Raw genomic sequence first — 14,974 nt, 5'->3', positions numbered from 1 at the left:
AAGACTTGTTAGCATTGCTGCCTGATAACTGGGAAAGGATATTCATTCATCCGGAGTAAAATTGAAAAAATTTGATTTAAAAAAGAATTTTTAATACAACATGTTTTGCCTATATGAACATCGTGCTAGCGGCGATATAAATAAATATATACAGAACTCAAGTGTACCTATTCGTGCAAACCAAAATATCCTGGCAAATTGAATTACTTGCACGCATTTGTGACAGCGCTAATCAAGTCTGCAAAACAGATCAGGTTTGAAGATTTAAAGATGTTGACAAAAGATTTGTTGAAAGTGAGTGAGAATAGATGACTGTTCTTCAGAAGAAAAATGCTAGACCCAGTGTTTATAAATACATAAATCTGACGCGGATACATATAATCTAATCACATGTGATAATGTAAAGCGAATAACTTCACGGCATATTTGCATACGTAAACTAAAATACCAATATTTATTTATTCTCATATGTAAAATATTCAACACAGATAAATTCTAATTTATTTCTCAATAAATAATATATGTAAAAACGTTATTGCATCATTGTAGGATTTATCATATCGAAGTTATTATAGAAAAGTGACAAGTATATATTTGTTCAAAAGAATTCAAGACTTGTGTGTAAATTAATTCATTCGACAAAATGCCGTCAAATATGATTCACAAATTCCACAATCATGAATAGATTAACAATATTGGCATGCAAACCAAAACAAACAGGTTTGAAAGAAGTTAGTTTCTTCTACACAAAAATAGTTTAAAACGTACGATGACGTTTTAGCGCGCTAAACCATTGAAAAGCATGGTGTTGGAGATGCTTGGTGGCTGACAACCATTGAACTATAATATAAACTGGAACACTAACTCCAACAGTAGTGCTATAAATCATCTGATGCACACTAAGACGCATTCATATCAGAATATTTTCGTTATTTACCCGAGCTCGTGAGGTAAAACGTATCATGGCAGTTTGTGCAACTGTATTTTATGAAGATCTTTGTTTATTCTTTAAAATTATTTCATGGAAATTGTATCTAAAAACTCAAGAAAACTTAAATTTCGGCTTCAAGGATTGCAACAACAAAGAGAGCATTCCAGATTCAAAAAACAGTTTAATGGTGTCAACCTCGTACCCATTGTCCTTTCTCCTGGACACGAGGTTCGTTTCCTACATCAGCCGTTAAATCGATATCTATTATAATTTTGAACATCCCTTGGGCAGCAATGTCGAGTTTTCGTAAAGCCGAATCATAATATATAAATACATTATCATTTCTAATAATTATCGACAAGTCGTGAGCGAGATTTGAGTCATTTGACCTAGTTAATGTACACTACACGACAAGGGTCTGGGCCTCATCAATCTCTGTCATAAGAGGAGAAGTCTGGGGCCTCTTTTATCTCCATTGTAAGATGAGATGTCTGGGGCCTCGTCAATCTCCATTGTAAGAGTGAGTGTCTGGGGCCATGTTTTCAAGGGATCGAATAAGTCTAGCGATATGATCAGTATTTGTGATATTTGCATGACGAAGATGGTCGTGTGAAAGATAGGGTACAATACTCATATCGTCGTATCCTTCTTCCAGAAAATTTTCTATGTACATTGGCAGTCCAAGTGACGTCAACCAGTCCACCACTGAACTAAGTTTTCCCACAACATCTGGAGCGAAGCGAAGACTGGAAATATCACATGGAACCTTACAGAAAAAATAAAAAAACCGTTTCATTTGGCATGTCTACTTCTTGTGCGACGATTATTCTACTTTCTGGGCTATTACAAAAACAAAAAACCTTCAATGCGGGCAAAAATTTACATGTCTCGATTATAAATAAAATGCAAATGACGATGTCGCAGCTTTTTTAGAAAGTTTCAAATTTCAGTGAAATTTTTAATTGCGTTAGTTTTCATTCGAGCAAAAAAATCTCAACGTTTCAGAAAGACAAAGTTTCACAAAGACAACGTTTCACAAAGGAGCTGCTTACAAAACAACGACACATGAAAACCTACAATAAATAAATTCTTTCAATAATGGAGAAAAATCATGCGAACCGAGGCTCAATTGTACTCAGTCAGATTTTCACGTCTTATCTTACGCACAAACAAAGACATAACAAACATATGATCATCTAAATACATAATAATTGAAGTTTTCATCTTTTACATCGCCTTAATGGTTAACATCAAAACAAACCATATCAATCAAGGACTAAATACATAATAATTGAAGTTTTCATCTTTTACACCGCCTTAATGGTTAACATCAAAACAACCATATCAATCAAGGACTAAATACATAATAATTGAAGTTTTCATCTTTTACACCGCCTTAATGGCTAACACCAAAACAAACCATATCAAACAAGGACTAAATAGATAATAATTGAAGTTTTCATCTTTTACACCGCCTTAATGATTAATACCAAAACAAACCATATCAAACAAGGACGACGCGTAATAAAGAAGCTTTATAATGTCATGAAAAATTTATGAAAACTCACCGCCTTTTTCTTAACATGATCTAATTTTTCCACCCTTATATGATCCATTTCCTTGGCAACTTCTCTCATCGTCGTCTTCAACTCGCGGGAATATCGATCAACCAGCGTCATGGGAACACCCCATTTACCATTCTGGTACAACAAAAACAACAAGAAAATATTAAAATGGCGGATGTTTGTGATTGGCAAAAACTTGACATTGTTTTAACTATTGAATACTATTTATACATATATAATAATAGAGACCGACTGTAATGTCACCATTTTTATGATACTTCATGAAATCATAATGTGATGTTATTTATGCAATACTTCATGAAAGACTTACTCTACTAATCACAACCCTTTAGTCTTTGGTCCTAAACATTATACATTTGCGCCACACTCACATCCAACCTTGCAGGATTTCTACGTATTACATCCGGGGAGGAATGTAAAGAACCTCCCGTTTTCTACATATCTAGTTAACTATTTAACATAAACAGGTTGTCAACAATCATATAGTTATAAAGTAAATCATTGCTCAAAAATAATTTAGCCGTTATTCATTCTTTAAATAAGCATTTTTAAGGAAAATCATTAAACGTATGTGCAGTACTAGCGACTTTCACAACCAAAATCCCACCTGATTTGTATAAGGATCTTGTAATAAATCAATTCCTTCTTCTTCAAGTTTCTTCTCGATCATTTCCAAAAGTTTAGCTCCACTCGGTTTATGGCGGGAAACCCTAGTCGCAGGCGATGGTTTTGGTGGCACCTTCCTTGCCTGCCGTGACGTCAAAATCTGTGACGTCACCTCGCCTTTAGTCCTCGTATCTTGTGTGGCATCTTCAATTAAATTGCCGTTGGCAATAGACCTAAGGGGGGCGTTTCTAGGTAAACTATTAGATGTCATCGGCTTAGGAGGAAGTTTCGCTGGTTTACTTGGGAGAGCCGGCTTGGGTGGTAAAACAGGTTTTCCTCCTTCATGTTGTTTGGTAATAATATCCGGTTTCGATTTCCTCTCGATTTGCGGTGATTTCCCGGCACTAGCCGAAATGTCCGGGGTCCGCAAACCCGATGGGATGTTTTTACCGATGTTAGCTCGTGATGGCTTTTTCGATGGCGGAATGGGAGGCTGATTATTGACGTTTTCTTGTGAGTGAGAAAGACTACCCGAAGATGCGTTATTTAAATCCGAGTTGGATATGGTACTGCGACGATTTTCCTCCTCATTCATCTTATTTGTTCTTTTTTTCTCGGAAGCCGCTCGTCGAACATCGTTCTTTGGAAATTTTGAAGACGCCGGTGAAAGACCATGATGAGAAACTGTGAAAGACGAGAGAATATAGGAAAATGTAAATCATAAAAAAATCATATGTAACTCAGTAATTCAATATAAAAAACACAGTAGTTCATTGAAGTTTTCTTCCTCGATAAAAAATTCCGGGGGGGGGGGAGTGTGAAGCGCACATATACCTTGAGCGTTTGTATCAAATTCGACACTACCACTGGAACATAGCTAAAACGGAACAAAAAATAGTCAGGATTACATATTTACGAAGACATTCTTAGGGTTAAAATTCATGCTAAGAAGTCGCCTTCGTTTATTATAGAAAGAGTGTCCAAACGAGTAGCGAAGGTCTGAACGGAAGATATTAGAAAACATGAAAACTAAACCTACAGTTTCACTGCTGTCAGTGTCCACTCTGTGTTTGCGAGATAGTCCTTGGGTTGAATTTGGTGATGAGTCCGAGGTAGTCGAAGATGGGATATTGCTGGTGCTTTGAGAAATGTCCACATTAGAATCTGAAAAATTGTGATAAAAATTACGATAAATTGGTTTTACTTCACAAGACAAAGTAGCAAGATGTCGCAAAACACGTCGTGATACTCCTACACTCAACGTCGGCATCGCATTGTGTGTAGGACAAGCTTGTTGACTGTCAATGGCGTGCTACAACATATTTACTTCCGGTCTATTTTTATGTTAAGCCTAGTTCACATATAGTTGTATTTTTTGTATTTCTGTCGGCGATGAAGGTCTACAACAATTACTTGCAACTATATGTGAACGCCCGTTGCAATTGTTGTAATTTAATCGCAGACAAATCGGGAGCTGTTGAAGAAGATGAATCTAGTTCAATGTCTACAACAATTACAACAGTCGCCATCTTAATTTATACGTGAACGCTATTCGGCAATGGCAATTTCATTTTTCTTTTCATTTCTTTTACGATAATACATCAAAATCCATTGACCAAGCCTTGCCAATGAAAAAACTTGTCACAAAAACCTAGCCCGGACGTTTTTTATCAAATATAAGCGATGAAAAGCCGCATGTAAATTTGACCCAGTTTGAAAAAATTGCCTGAATTACAACTGTTACAACTATATTTGAACTAGGCTTTAGACATGCTTGACAACTGCAATTGGCAACAAACATATTTACTTTAGGTTAATGTCTATGCAGGGTAACCTTGATAACAGTCATTGGTGTAAAACAACGTATTTACTTCCGGTCAATGTCAACGCATGACAGACAAGCTTGATGATTGTCATTGGTGTAAAACAACGTATTTACTTCCGGTCAATGTCAACGGACGACAGACAAGCTTGATGATTAAAGTAAATGGTTTGAACCCGAGAGTATCGTTACATGTTTGTAAATGTACATCGTCCAGGTTGGTATAGTCTTGAGAAGGACTGTTTTTGTTTTTGACTGACGTTTCGACAACCTTAGCGGTAGTCATCTTTAAGCTTGATGATTGTCACTGGTGTAAATCAACACATTAGTAGGTTATAGTTTGCGTTGTCAAAGACGAACCTGTGTAGAAAGTTGATGTGTTGCAAAGTTGATCAGTTGACGAACCTGTGTAGAAAGTTGATGTGTTGCAAAGTTGATCAGTTGACGAACCTGTGTAGAAAGTTGATGTGTTGCAAAGTTGAACAGTTGACGAACTTGTGTAGAAAGTTGATGTGTTGCAAAGTTGAACAGTTGACAAACCTGTGTAGAAACTTGATGTGTTGCAAAGTTGAACAGTTGACAAACCTGTGTAGAAAGTTGATGTGTTGCAAAGTTGAACAGTTGACGAACCTGAGTAGAAAGTTGATGTGTTGCAAAGTTGAACAGTTGACGAACCTGAGTAGAAAGTTGATGTGTTGCAAAGTTGAACAGTTGACGAACCTGAGTAGAAAGTTGATGTGTTGCAAAGTTAAACAGTTATCGAACCTGTGTAGAAAGTTGATGTGTTGCAAAGTTGAACAGTTGACGAACTTGTGTAGAAAGTTGATGTGTTGCAAAGTTGAACAGTTGACAAACCTGTGTAGAAACTTGATGTGTTGCAAAGTTGAACAGTTGACGAACTTGTGTAGAAAGTTGATGTGTTGCAAAGTTGAACAGTTGACGAACCTGTGTAGAAAGTTGATGTGTTGCAAAGTTGAACAGTTGACGAACTTGTGTAGAAAGTTGATGTGTTGCAAAGTTGAACAGTTGACGAACCTGTGTAGAAAGTTGATGTGTTGCAAAGTTGAACAGTTGACGAACCTGTGTAGAAAGTTGATGTCTTGCAAAGTTGAACAGTTGACGAACTTGTGTAGAAAGTTGATGTGTTGCAAAGTTGAACAGTTGACGAACCTGTGTAGAAAGTTGATGTCTTGCAAAGTTGAACAGTTGACGAACTTGTGTAGAAAGTTGATGTGTTGCAAAGTTGAACAGTTGACAAACCTGTGTAGAAAGTTGATGTGTTGCAAAGTTGAACAGTTGACAAACTTGAGTAGAAAGTTGATGTGTTGCAAAGTTGAACAGTTGACAAACCTGGTAGAAAGTTGATGTGTTGCAAAGTTGAACAGTTGACAAATCTGTGTAGAAAGTTGATGTGTTGCAAAGTTGAACAGTTGACAAACCTGTGTAGAAACTTGATGTGTTGCAAAGTTGAACAGTTGACGAACCTGTGTAGAAAGTTGATGTGTTGCAAAGTTGAACAGTTGACAAACCTGAGTAGAAAGTTGATGTGTTGCAAAGTTGAACAGTTGACAAACCTGTGTAGAAAGTTGATGTGTTGCAAAGTTGAACAGTTGTCGAATTGTATACTTTCCCAGGGGCAGCTTGTTAAATAGCGTAGTCTATTAGATAGGGCAGGCTTCTTGGAAAAGGAGCTTGTTAGAAATAGAGTCATATGAGATACCACGCTAAATAAAGAGTATAAATCCATTCTTACATAGCTACTCGTACCTTCTCAATTGATCCCATGCTTCCTCCGATGTTATTTCCTTATTTTTTATTTTCCTCATCAATTCCATCCTGTCCTTGTCAAACAATTGTATATTAGAAGCCATTATCTCTGAATTATGTCCGCTGGATCGACGCTTAAAGCTGCTTCGACTGAAAATACCACCACCTTTCTTCTTCTTTGAATCTTTCCTCTCAGCCCCCTGTAAATGGTAACCACGTTCTAAGTTTGCTATAGTGAGGAAGTACCCCCCTGATTCGATTAAAACTATATACCTATTACGGGTGTGAAAGTGTGTGATGCACCACTTATCTCGCGAGCACAATAACTAAGGTGTTAGAAAATACAGCGATTGTTTACAACCGAAAGCTTAGCTAGCATTGATAATTGGTTGTGGTGAGAGGAAAGATATTCATGTATACATGTTTTTTAATCCGCAGAAAACAATTGATTTCAATGAAATGAACAAGACAGAACATGAATATTTGAATTTTGCACCCCCACCCCCACGCAACAACGAACACCAGGCCGGCTACGTCACTGTGTACAACAAGAGTTAAAATGTTTCTCAGCAGGGTTTATCGAACTTGCACTAAATACCCCTCAATTGTTGATGTGAATAGATCGTATACCAAAGTCAAGGAAGAAAACAAATTTATACTATGTCCTTGATTTCGGTTGATCTTTTAAACGAAAGCGAATATTTCGCATTGCACATTAAGTTGACAAGAGGTTTCAAAACGCGTGGCCATCCCGAGAGTTTTGTCTTGATATGAAATATTTAGAACATTAACATTGTTTTTTTTACAGTGAATGAACATTGAAATATTTGCACAGCAGCTCTAAATAAACGGTCTTGCTACGTAACATATGCATGTGACATAAAGTAAAACTTGTAAGAAAAGCCAGTGGACTTCATCCAGGATCCTTTACTGCTAACCAACGACGTTTGATGCTTCGTTACAAATCTTTTTCATAACTAATTAAAGGCAGCAATCATACATGTTCTCCAAAAGTCATTGCTGTTAAATTGGCAACGAGGACTCTTCTAGATCTCTTTCTTTGCATGCATACAATGACCCATAGAGATATGCCCGGCTAACTTTTACTTTCTTTCAGTGTACATCGTGTGACTTTATTGTTGGTCATTTTTGCTTTAAACAAAAATTTTATTCGGAATACTACAATATTTATCTATGTTAATGTTCTTCTTCATTAACCATGACCTTCCAAATTACTTAACAAAAAAAGATACTATTCCGTGCAGATAATCCCAAAACTTCTTATTCTCTGTAAGGCGTTTTTGAAATCTTAAATAGGATTTAAAAAGACTGTGCTGCATTATGCAAACCGAGGATATCTTTGGATGAACTCGAAAGCAGATCAGTACAAGCCCTAGGATGAAAGTCGAGAGTTCGCACCTGCGCAAGAGTTCTCGCAAACGTCTCCAGGATTTGTATAATTAAATCATGAAAAAGACCATCTTTTATGTCCTCTACAAATAAATAATAATGCGAAACGATTAGATATAAAATAAATATTTGAATATTTCTTCTGGCACGTATTGATTTGCAAATTCTCTTTGATTGGTTTTTTGATTGAGCACAGATCAGTTTGCAAAGGCTAATGCAATTTCAGCTATTGACCTAGCAGTGCATGCGTTGTAATAAATCGTTTTATAGTTTTGCGCTTTATCTTTCAAATTCAGACGAACCGTGTTACGCGATCAACCGTTAAGCAGTCGAGGGACAAATATGAATCAATCTCTCTCCAAATAATATCCATGTTAAAGCCACTGAGCTACATACTTTAGTCTGATCTCTAGTAATAGATCGTGCTCACCTTTCCCAAGTCCCATAATTATTCATAGTTTTGAAACTTTATAAAATGGTCGAGTGATATCATTGTGTGTATATACATTTGTAGTCTCTGATTTTTTAATTAACCTTAGATAAAATTCAAAGTTTCATTTGGTTTTTTATTGGCTTTTTTCTACATGCACGGATTAAATTAAATTGTTGTTAAATTCATAAATTTTATTACTTGCCTTTTATCACATCTGTGATTTTCTACAACAGTTGTACGAAGCAATCAAGAGATATCAATATCATCGATTGAGGATGACTGCTTAGCACCGGATTGACTAAATATATCATGATTTACATGATAATGTGGTTCGCCTGGAAACCAGAAAGAAACACTCTTGCAAAAATTTGAACGGAAAGTAAAATCGATGAAAATTTTACATGTTATGCTAACGTGTCGTCAGAAAACAGGATTCAGCTTTTAAAATATTTCATTTTCAGCAGCAACAATTTCAAAGAGGTCGCGGCTTTCTTTATACCAGCCTTTGAAATACGCCGACGTTAAAAATAACCAAGAATTAAAGTTTTAATTGTGTTTGACATTTTTTGTGGGATGTATTGTTGGTTTATATATCCATTATTTCGCCTTTATCTGGCATTGTAGATTCTTGCTAATTGTTGCTTTGCGATAAATGTCTCCCTATTGATAAATGCTATATTTTGAAAAAGGCTTTTACAACTTACAAGACTTGCAATGTTCATAATTTAGAATTTACGTGTCGGCTTCACAGGATTCGAATATTCCACGTAACAGCAGCACTTAATATAATTGCACCACAGCTGGAGAGTCTAAGCCTTGGCTCTAATTATACAATTAAAGCAATTTTATGGTTGAATTTGCAATTTTTGATTGCTGAATTTGAAATATTTTGCATTTTTTTTGTACTCCTTTTGGCTCCTAGCGCTCAAAATTTTTGCACGTATCAGCTGTAATTGAATTTCATGAAGGAAAATATAATTGAAATGTATATCAATCATCGACTCGTTACCATAAGACGAACCTTTGTATCTTCAATTAGTAACAAATACCTATGTGATGTATTTCTATCTTATCCTAAGTATAAATATAATTGCCCAACATAAAACTTTTACATTTTTGTAAATGTAGATCGTCCAGGTTGGTATAGTCCTGAAAAGGACTATTTTTGTTGTTGTTGACTGACGTTTCGACAACCTTAGCGGTAGTCATCTTCAGAGTCATAGAGTTTGACTAACGTTAGGTTAGCCGTATTTGTTATCTGCTTCTAACGTTATTGTATTGTGTGTGCAGGAAATGTATATTATCATTGTGAATTAGTGTGAAGTGAAATGTTTTTAGTTGTGAAGTGTGATTTAGGTGTGATATTTTTAGCTGTAATGTGTGGGTGTCAATTGTGTATTATCATTGTGAATTAGTGTGAAGTGTAATAACATATGCCGCATAAAAGGGTTTATGTTGGGTAATTTATTTATAGTTAGAATTCGCTTTTTGCCTGGCAAATGCATGATCAGTTTTGTCACAATAATATTTTTATCTGACAAGTATGATTGCGACATTGCACCCATTTCAGCTTTATCATCATTCATGACTCGAGAGAGATATAGATTCATAATTGCTCAGTGGGACGTTTGAGATATTTACCCGACGACGTCAGAGTATGAACACTTAGAGTTTTAATCATTACTTAAAATATTTAGTTAAAATATTTGCTTTAGTTATGAATGAAAAATCAAGAAATTGCAACTCCTTGAAATTATAGATGCGGATTTGGAATCAATTGTTGAGCGTATTCTTTCCGTTTTGCGCGATAATCGCTATGGGAACATATCGTAATTTGTTATAATTAGATTGTTTAAAACGATCTATCAAGTAAAACAGTCTTTCAATTTATTACAAAAACAGCTAGAAATCTGCATAATACGGACAGTTATAAAGCACAAGACTCGAGATGCTGGCATCAGAAAGTGTAAATGTTTCTTACAAGAAGGTTAAGAAGAAGAAAATAAAATGAAGTTGGTTATTTTGTGTGCACTTTTGGCCGTAATGGTTGTCTTGCCACAATCAGGTATATATTTTGCAGTCATGCTACATTTTTGTTATTACTTAGTGTTTTAAAAGAAAGTAAACTAACAATCCTTCTCATTTGTATATCATATTGATTTTGTCAAGCCTACAGTGATGATGAAAGTGAAGCGATTGGTATCACCGACCCTGCGTTTCATAAGGATCAGAAGAATAGGAAAAACAATGCAAGAAAACGTTACCGTGTGCGTTTAGATTCTCTAGCTCGTTCTTATCCTCGTTTTCGTGCTAAGTTCAATCCTCGTATGGAAACGTAGGTATCGTGGAGGCGCTGGGGTTAGCTGGATGCTAATTCCTTATTCAAGAAGTGACAGTAACAATGTAGCTATGTATGTCGTCGTTGACAATTCTTTTTACTGTAATAGCGTAAGTCTGTAGAAAATAAAACAAAATTCTGTTTTCGTCACTGAAATTTTTTTCCACTGATACAAATTTAGTCAATTCATGTGTTAAGCAACATTGTTACCAGAGTCTATGTAATATTCTTTTCATGATATATATATAAGATCCTTCAACTTTAATTGTGAGTTGCAAATTTTGCTTGAAAGGGACTTTGCCAGCTTTATTTGTTTGAAATTATTTGAACGTGATTGTGTTAGCCAATGACTACTTGCAATGTTCATTATTCAGTTGTCACTATTAAAGAGAAGAAGTTAGTAAGTGACAGAGAGGCCGCATTCTTTAATAATTTTTAAATCATTCTAGCCTTGCTTTTTGGCCTTTCTTCCTTTTCTTAAGAGTCTTCAAACCAACAACTTGATCAGTGTCACTGTTCATATTCATGATAATTCGAGCACATCTCTTTTTTGTGCAGATCGTGTTTCACAGAACTTACCCTTCAATTAACAAAAGTAATCAAAGTAAGGGCGTACACTATAGCATTCGAATGGAAGTCTACTATTAAGACTCGTTAGCATTGCTGCCTGATAACTGGGAAAGGATATTCATTCATCCGGGGTAAAATTAAAAAATTTGATTTTAAAAGGAATTTTTAATACAACATGTTTTGCATATATGAACATCGTGCTAGCGGCGATATAAACAAATATTACCGAACTCAAGTGTACCTATTCGTGCAAATCAAAATATCCTGGCAAATTGAATTCCTTGCACGCATTTGTGACAGCGCTAATGAAGTCTGCAAAACAGATCAGGTTTGAAGATTTAAAGATGTTGACAAAAGATTTGTTGAAAGTGAGTGAGAATAGATGACTGTTCCTCAGAAGATAAATGCTAGACCCAGTCTATAAATACATAAATCTGACGCGGATACATATAATCTATTCACATGTGATGATGTAAGCGAATAACTTCACGGCATATTTGCATACGTAAACTAAAATACCAATATTTATTTATTGTCATATGTAAAATATTCAACACAGATAAATTCTAATTTATTTCTCAATAAATAATATATGTAAAAATGTTATTGCATCATTGTAGGATTTATCATATCGAAATTATTATAGAAAAGTGACAAGTATATATAAGTTCAAAAGAATTTAAGACTTGTGTATAACTAAATTCATTCGACAAAATGTCGCCAAATACGATTCACAAATTCCACAATCATGAATAGATTTATAATATTGGCATGCAAACCAAAGCAAACAGGTTTGAAAGAAGTTAGTTTTTTCTACACAAAAATAGTTGAAAACGTACGATGACGTTTTAGCGCACTAAACTATTGAAAAGCATGTTATTGGAGATGCTTGGTGGCTGACAACCATTGAACTATAATATAAACTGGAACACTAACTATAAGAAAGTGCTATAAATCATCTGATGCACACTAAGACGCATTCATATCAGAATATTTTCGTTATTTAACCGAGCTCGTGAGGTAAAACGTATCATGGCAGTTTTTGCAACTGCATTTTATATAGATCTTTGTTCATTCTTTAAGATTATTTCATGGAAATTATATCTAAAAACTCAAGAAAACTTAAATTTCGGCTTTAAGGATTGCAACAACAAAGAGAGCACTCCAGATTCAAAAGACAGTTCAATGGTGTCAACCTCGTACCCATTGTCCTTTCTCCTGGACACGAGGTTCGTTTCCTACATCAGTCGTTAAATCGACATCTATTATAATTTTGAACATCCCTTGGGCAGCAATGTCGAGCTTTCGTAAAGCCGAATCAAAATATATAAATACATTATCATTTCTAATAATTATCGACAAGTCGTGAGCGAGATTTGAGTCATTTGACCTAGTTAATGTACACGACACGACTAGGGTATGGGCCTCATCAACCTCCGTCGTAAGAGGAGAAGTCTGCGGCCTCTTTAATCTCCATTGTAAGAGGAGAGGTCTGGGGCCTCGTCAATCTCCATTGTAAGAGTGAGTGTCTGGGGCCATGTTTTCAAGGGATCGAATAAGTCTAGCGATATGATCAGTATTTGTGATATTTGCATGACGAAGATGGTCGTGTGAAAGATAGGGTACAATACTCATATCATCGTATCCTTCTTCCAGAAAATTTTCTATGTACATTGGCAGTCCAAGTGACGTCAACCAGTCCACCACTGAACTAAGTTTTCCCACAACATCTGGAGCGAAGCGAAGACTGGAAATATCACATGGAACCTTACAGAAAAAATAAAAAACCGTTTCATTTGGCATGTCTACCTCTAGTGCGACGATTATTCTACTTTCTGGGCTACGACAAATGCAAAAAACCTTCAATGCGGGCAAAAATTTACATGTCTCGATTATAAATAAAATGCAAAGGCTAAATTGTACTCAGTCAGATTTTCACGTCTTATCTTAAGCACGAACAAAGACATAACAAGCATATGATCATCTAAATACATAATAATTGAAGTTTTCATCCTTCACACCGCCTTAATGGCTAACATCAAAACAAACCACATCAAACAAGGACTAAATAGATAATAATTGAAGTTTTCATCTTTTACACCGCCTTAATGGCTAACATCAAAACAAACCACATCAAACAAGGACTAAATAGATAATAATTGAAGTTTTCATCTTTTACACCGCCTTAATGGCTAACATCAAAACAAACCACATCAAACAAGGACTAAATAGATAATAATTGAAGTTTTCATCTTTTACACCGCCTTAATGGCTAACATCAAAACAAACCACATCAAACAAGGACTAAATAGATAATAATTGAAGTTTTCATCTTTTACATCACCTTAATGGCTAACATCAAAACAAACCACATCAAACAAGGACTAAATAGATAATAATTGAAGTTTTCATCTTTTACACCGCCTTAATGGCTAACACCAAAACAAACCACATCAAACAAGGACTAAATAGATAATAATTGAAGTTTTCATCTTTTACACCGCCTTAATGGTTAACATCAAAACAAACCACATCAAACAAGGACTAAATAGATAATAATTGAAGTTTTCATCCTTTACACCGCCTTAATGGCTAACATCAAAACAAACCACATCAAACAAGGACTAAATAGATAATAATTGAAGTTTTCATCTTTTACACCGCCTTAATGGCTAACACCAAAACAAACCACATCAAACAAGGACTAAATAGATAATAATTGAAGTTTTCATCTTTTACACCGCCTTAATGGTTAACACCAAAACAAACCATATCAAACAAGGACGACGCGTAATAAAGAAGCTTTATAATGTCATGAAATATTTATGAAAACTCACCGCCTTTTTCTTAACATGATCTAATTTTTCCACCCTTATATGATCCATTTCCTTGGCAACTTCTCTCATCGTCGTCTTCAACTCGCGGGAATATCGATCAACCAGCGTCATGGGAACACCCCATTTACCATTCTGGTACAACAAAAACAACAAGAAAATATTAAAATGGCGGATGTTTGTGATTGGCAAAACTTGACATTGTTTTAACTATTGAATACTATTTATACATGTATAATAATAGAGACCTACTGTAATGTCACCATTTCTATGATACTTCATGAAATCATAATGTGATGTCATTTATGCAATACTTCATGAAAAACTTATTCTACTAATCACAACCCTTTAGTCTTTGGTCCTAAACATTATACATTTGCGCCACTCTCATCCAACCTTGCAGGATTTCTACGTATTACATCCGGGGAGGAATGCAAAGAACCTCCCGTTTTCCACATATCTAGTTAACTATTTAACATAAACAGGTTATAAATTAAATCATTGCTCGAAAATAATTTAGCCGTTAATCATTCTTTCCATAAGCATTTTAAGGAAAATCATTAAGCGTATGTGCAGTACTAACGACTTTCACAACCAAAATCCTACCTGATTTGTATAAGGATCTTGTAATAAATCAACTCCTTCTTCTTCAAGTTTCTTCTCGATCATTTCCAAAG

The 14,974-nt window shown here is 35.3% G+C and overlaps 2 protein-coding genes and 1 long non-coding RNA gene across 3 annotated transcripts; 1 reads left to right on the top strand and 2 right to left on the bottom strand.

Annotated features, from left to right (window-relative positions):
* Nucleotides 1-471: 471 nt before the first annotated feature.
* On the bottom strand, nt 472-8,568 carry LOC124443366. The gene is made up of 8 exons (XM_046993859.1): nt 8,553-8,568; nt 8,062-8,205; nt 6,385-6,519; nt 4,163-4,287; nt 3,958-4,000; nt 3,125-3,807; nt 2,500-2,631; nt 472-1,697 (listed from the first exon to the last, which is right to left on the bottom strand). Exons 1-8 carry the CDS (start codon nt 8,566-8,568, stop codon nt 1,434-1,436), a joined length of 1,542 nt encoding a protein of 513 aa, XP_046849815.1. The 3' UTR covers nt 472-1,433.
* Nucleotides 8,569-10,107: 1,539 nt separating this feature from the next.
* Nucleotides 10,108-11,049, top strand: LOC124441165. Its single transcript, XR_006946893.1, has 2 exons — nt 10,108-10,620; nt 10,725-11,049. It is a non-coding gene; the product is annotated as an uncharacterized LOC124441165 (long non-coding RNA).
* Nucleotides 11,050-11,959: 910 nt separating this feature from the next.
* On the bottom strand, nt 11,960-14,967 carry LOC124441164 (SAM and SH3 domain-containing protein 1-like). The gene is made up of 3 exons (XM_046991599.1): nt 14,904-14,967; nt 14,301-14,432; nt 11,960-13,230 (listed from the first exon to the last, which is right to left on the bottom strand). The coding sequence occupies exons 1-3, from the start codon at nt 14,964-14,966 to the stop codon at nt 12,967-12,969; spliced, it is 459 nt and encodes a 152-aa protein (XP_046847555.1). The 5' UTR covers nt 14,967; the 3' UTR covers nt 11,960-12,966.
* Nucleotides 14,968-14,974: the final 7 nt, after the last annotated feature.

The sequence above is a fragment of the Xenia sp. Carnegie-2017 genome, unplaced genomic scaffold (genome assembly GCF_021976095.1).
Source record: "Xenia sp. Carnegie-2017 unplaced genomic scaffold, XeniaSp_v1 HiC_scaffold_20, whole genome shotgun sequence".
NCBI lineage: Eukaryota > Metazoa > Cnidaria > Anthozoa > Malacalcyonacea > Xeniidae > Xenia > Xenia sp. Carnegie-2017.
Note: the sequence above shows the minus strand (reverse complement) of the source record. Positions and strands in the feature narration are given on the sequence as shown.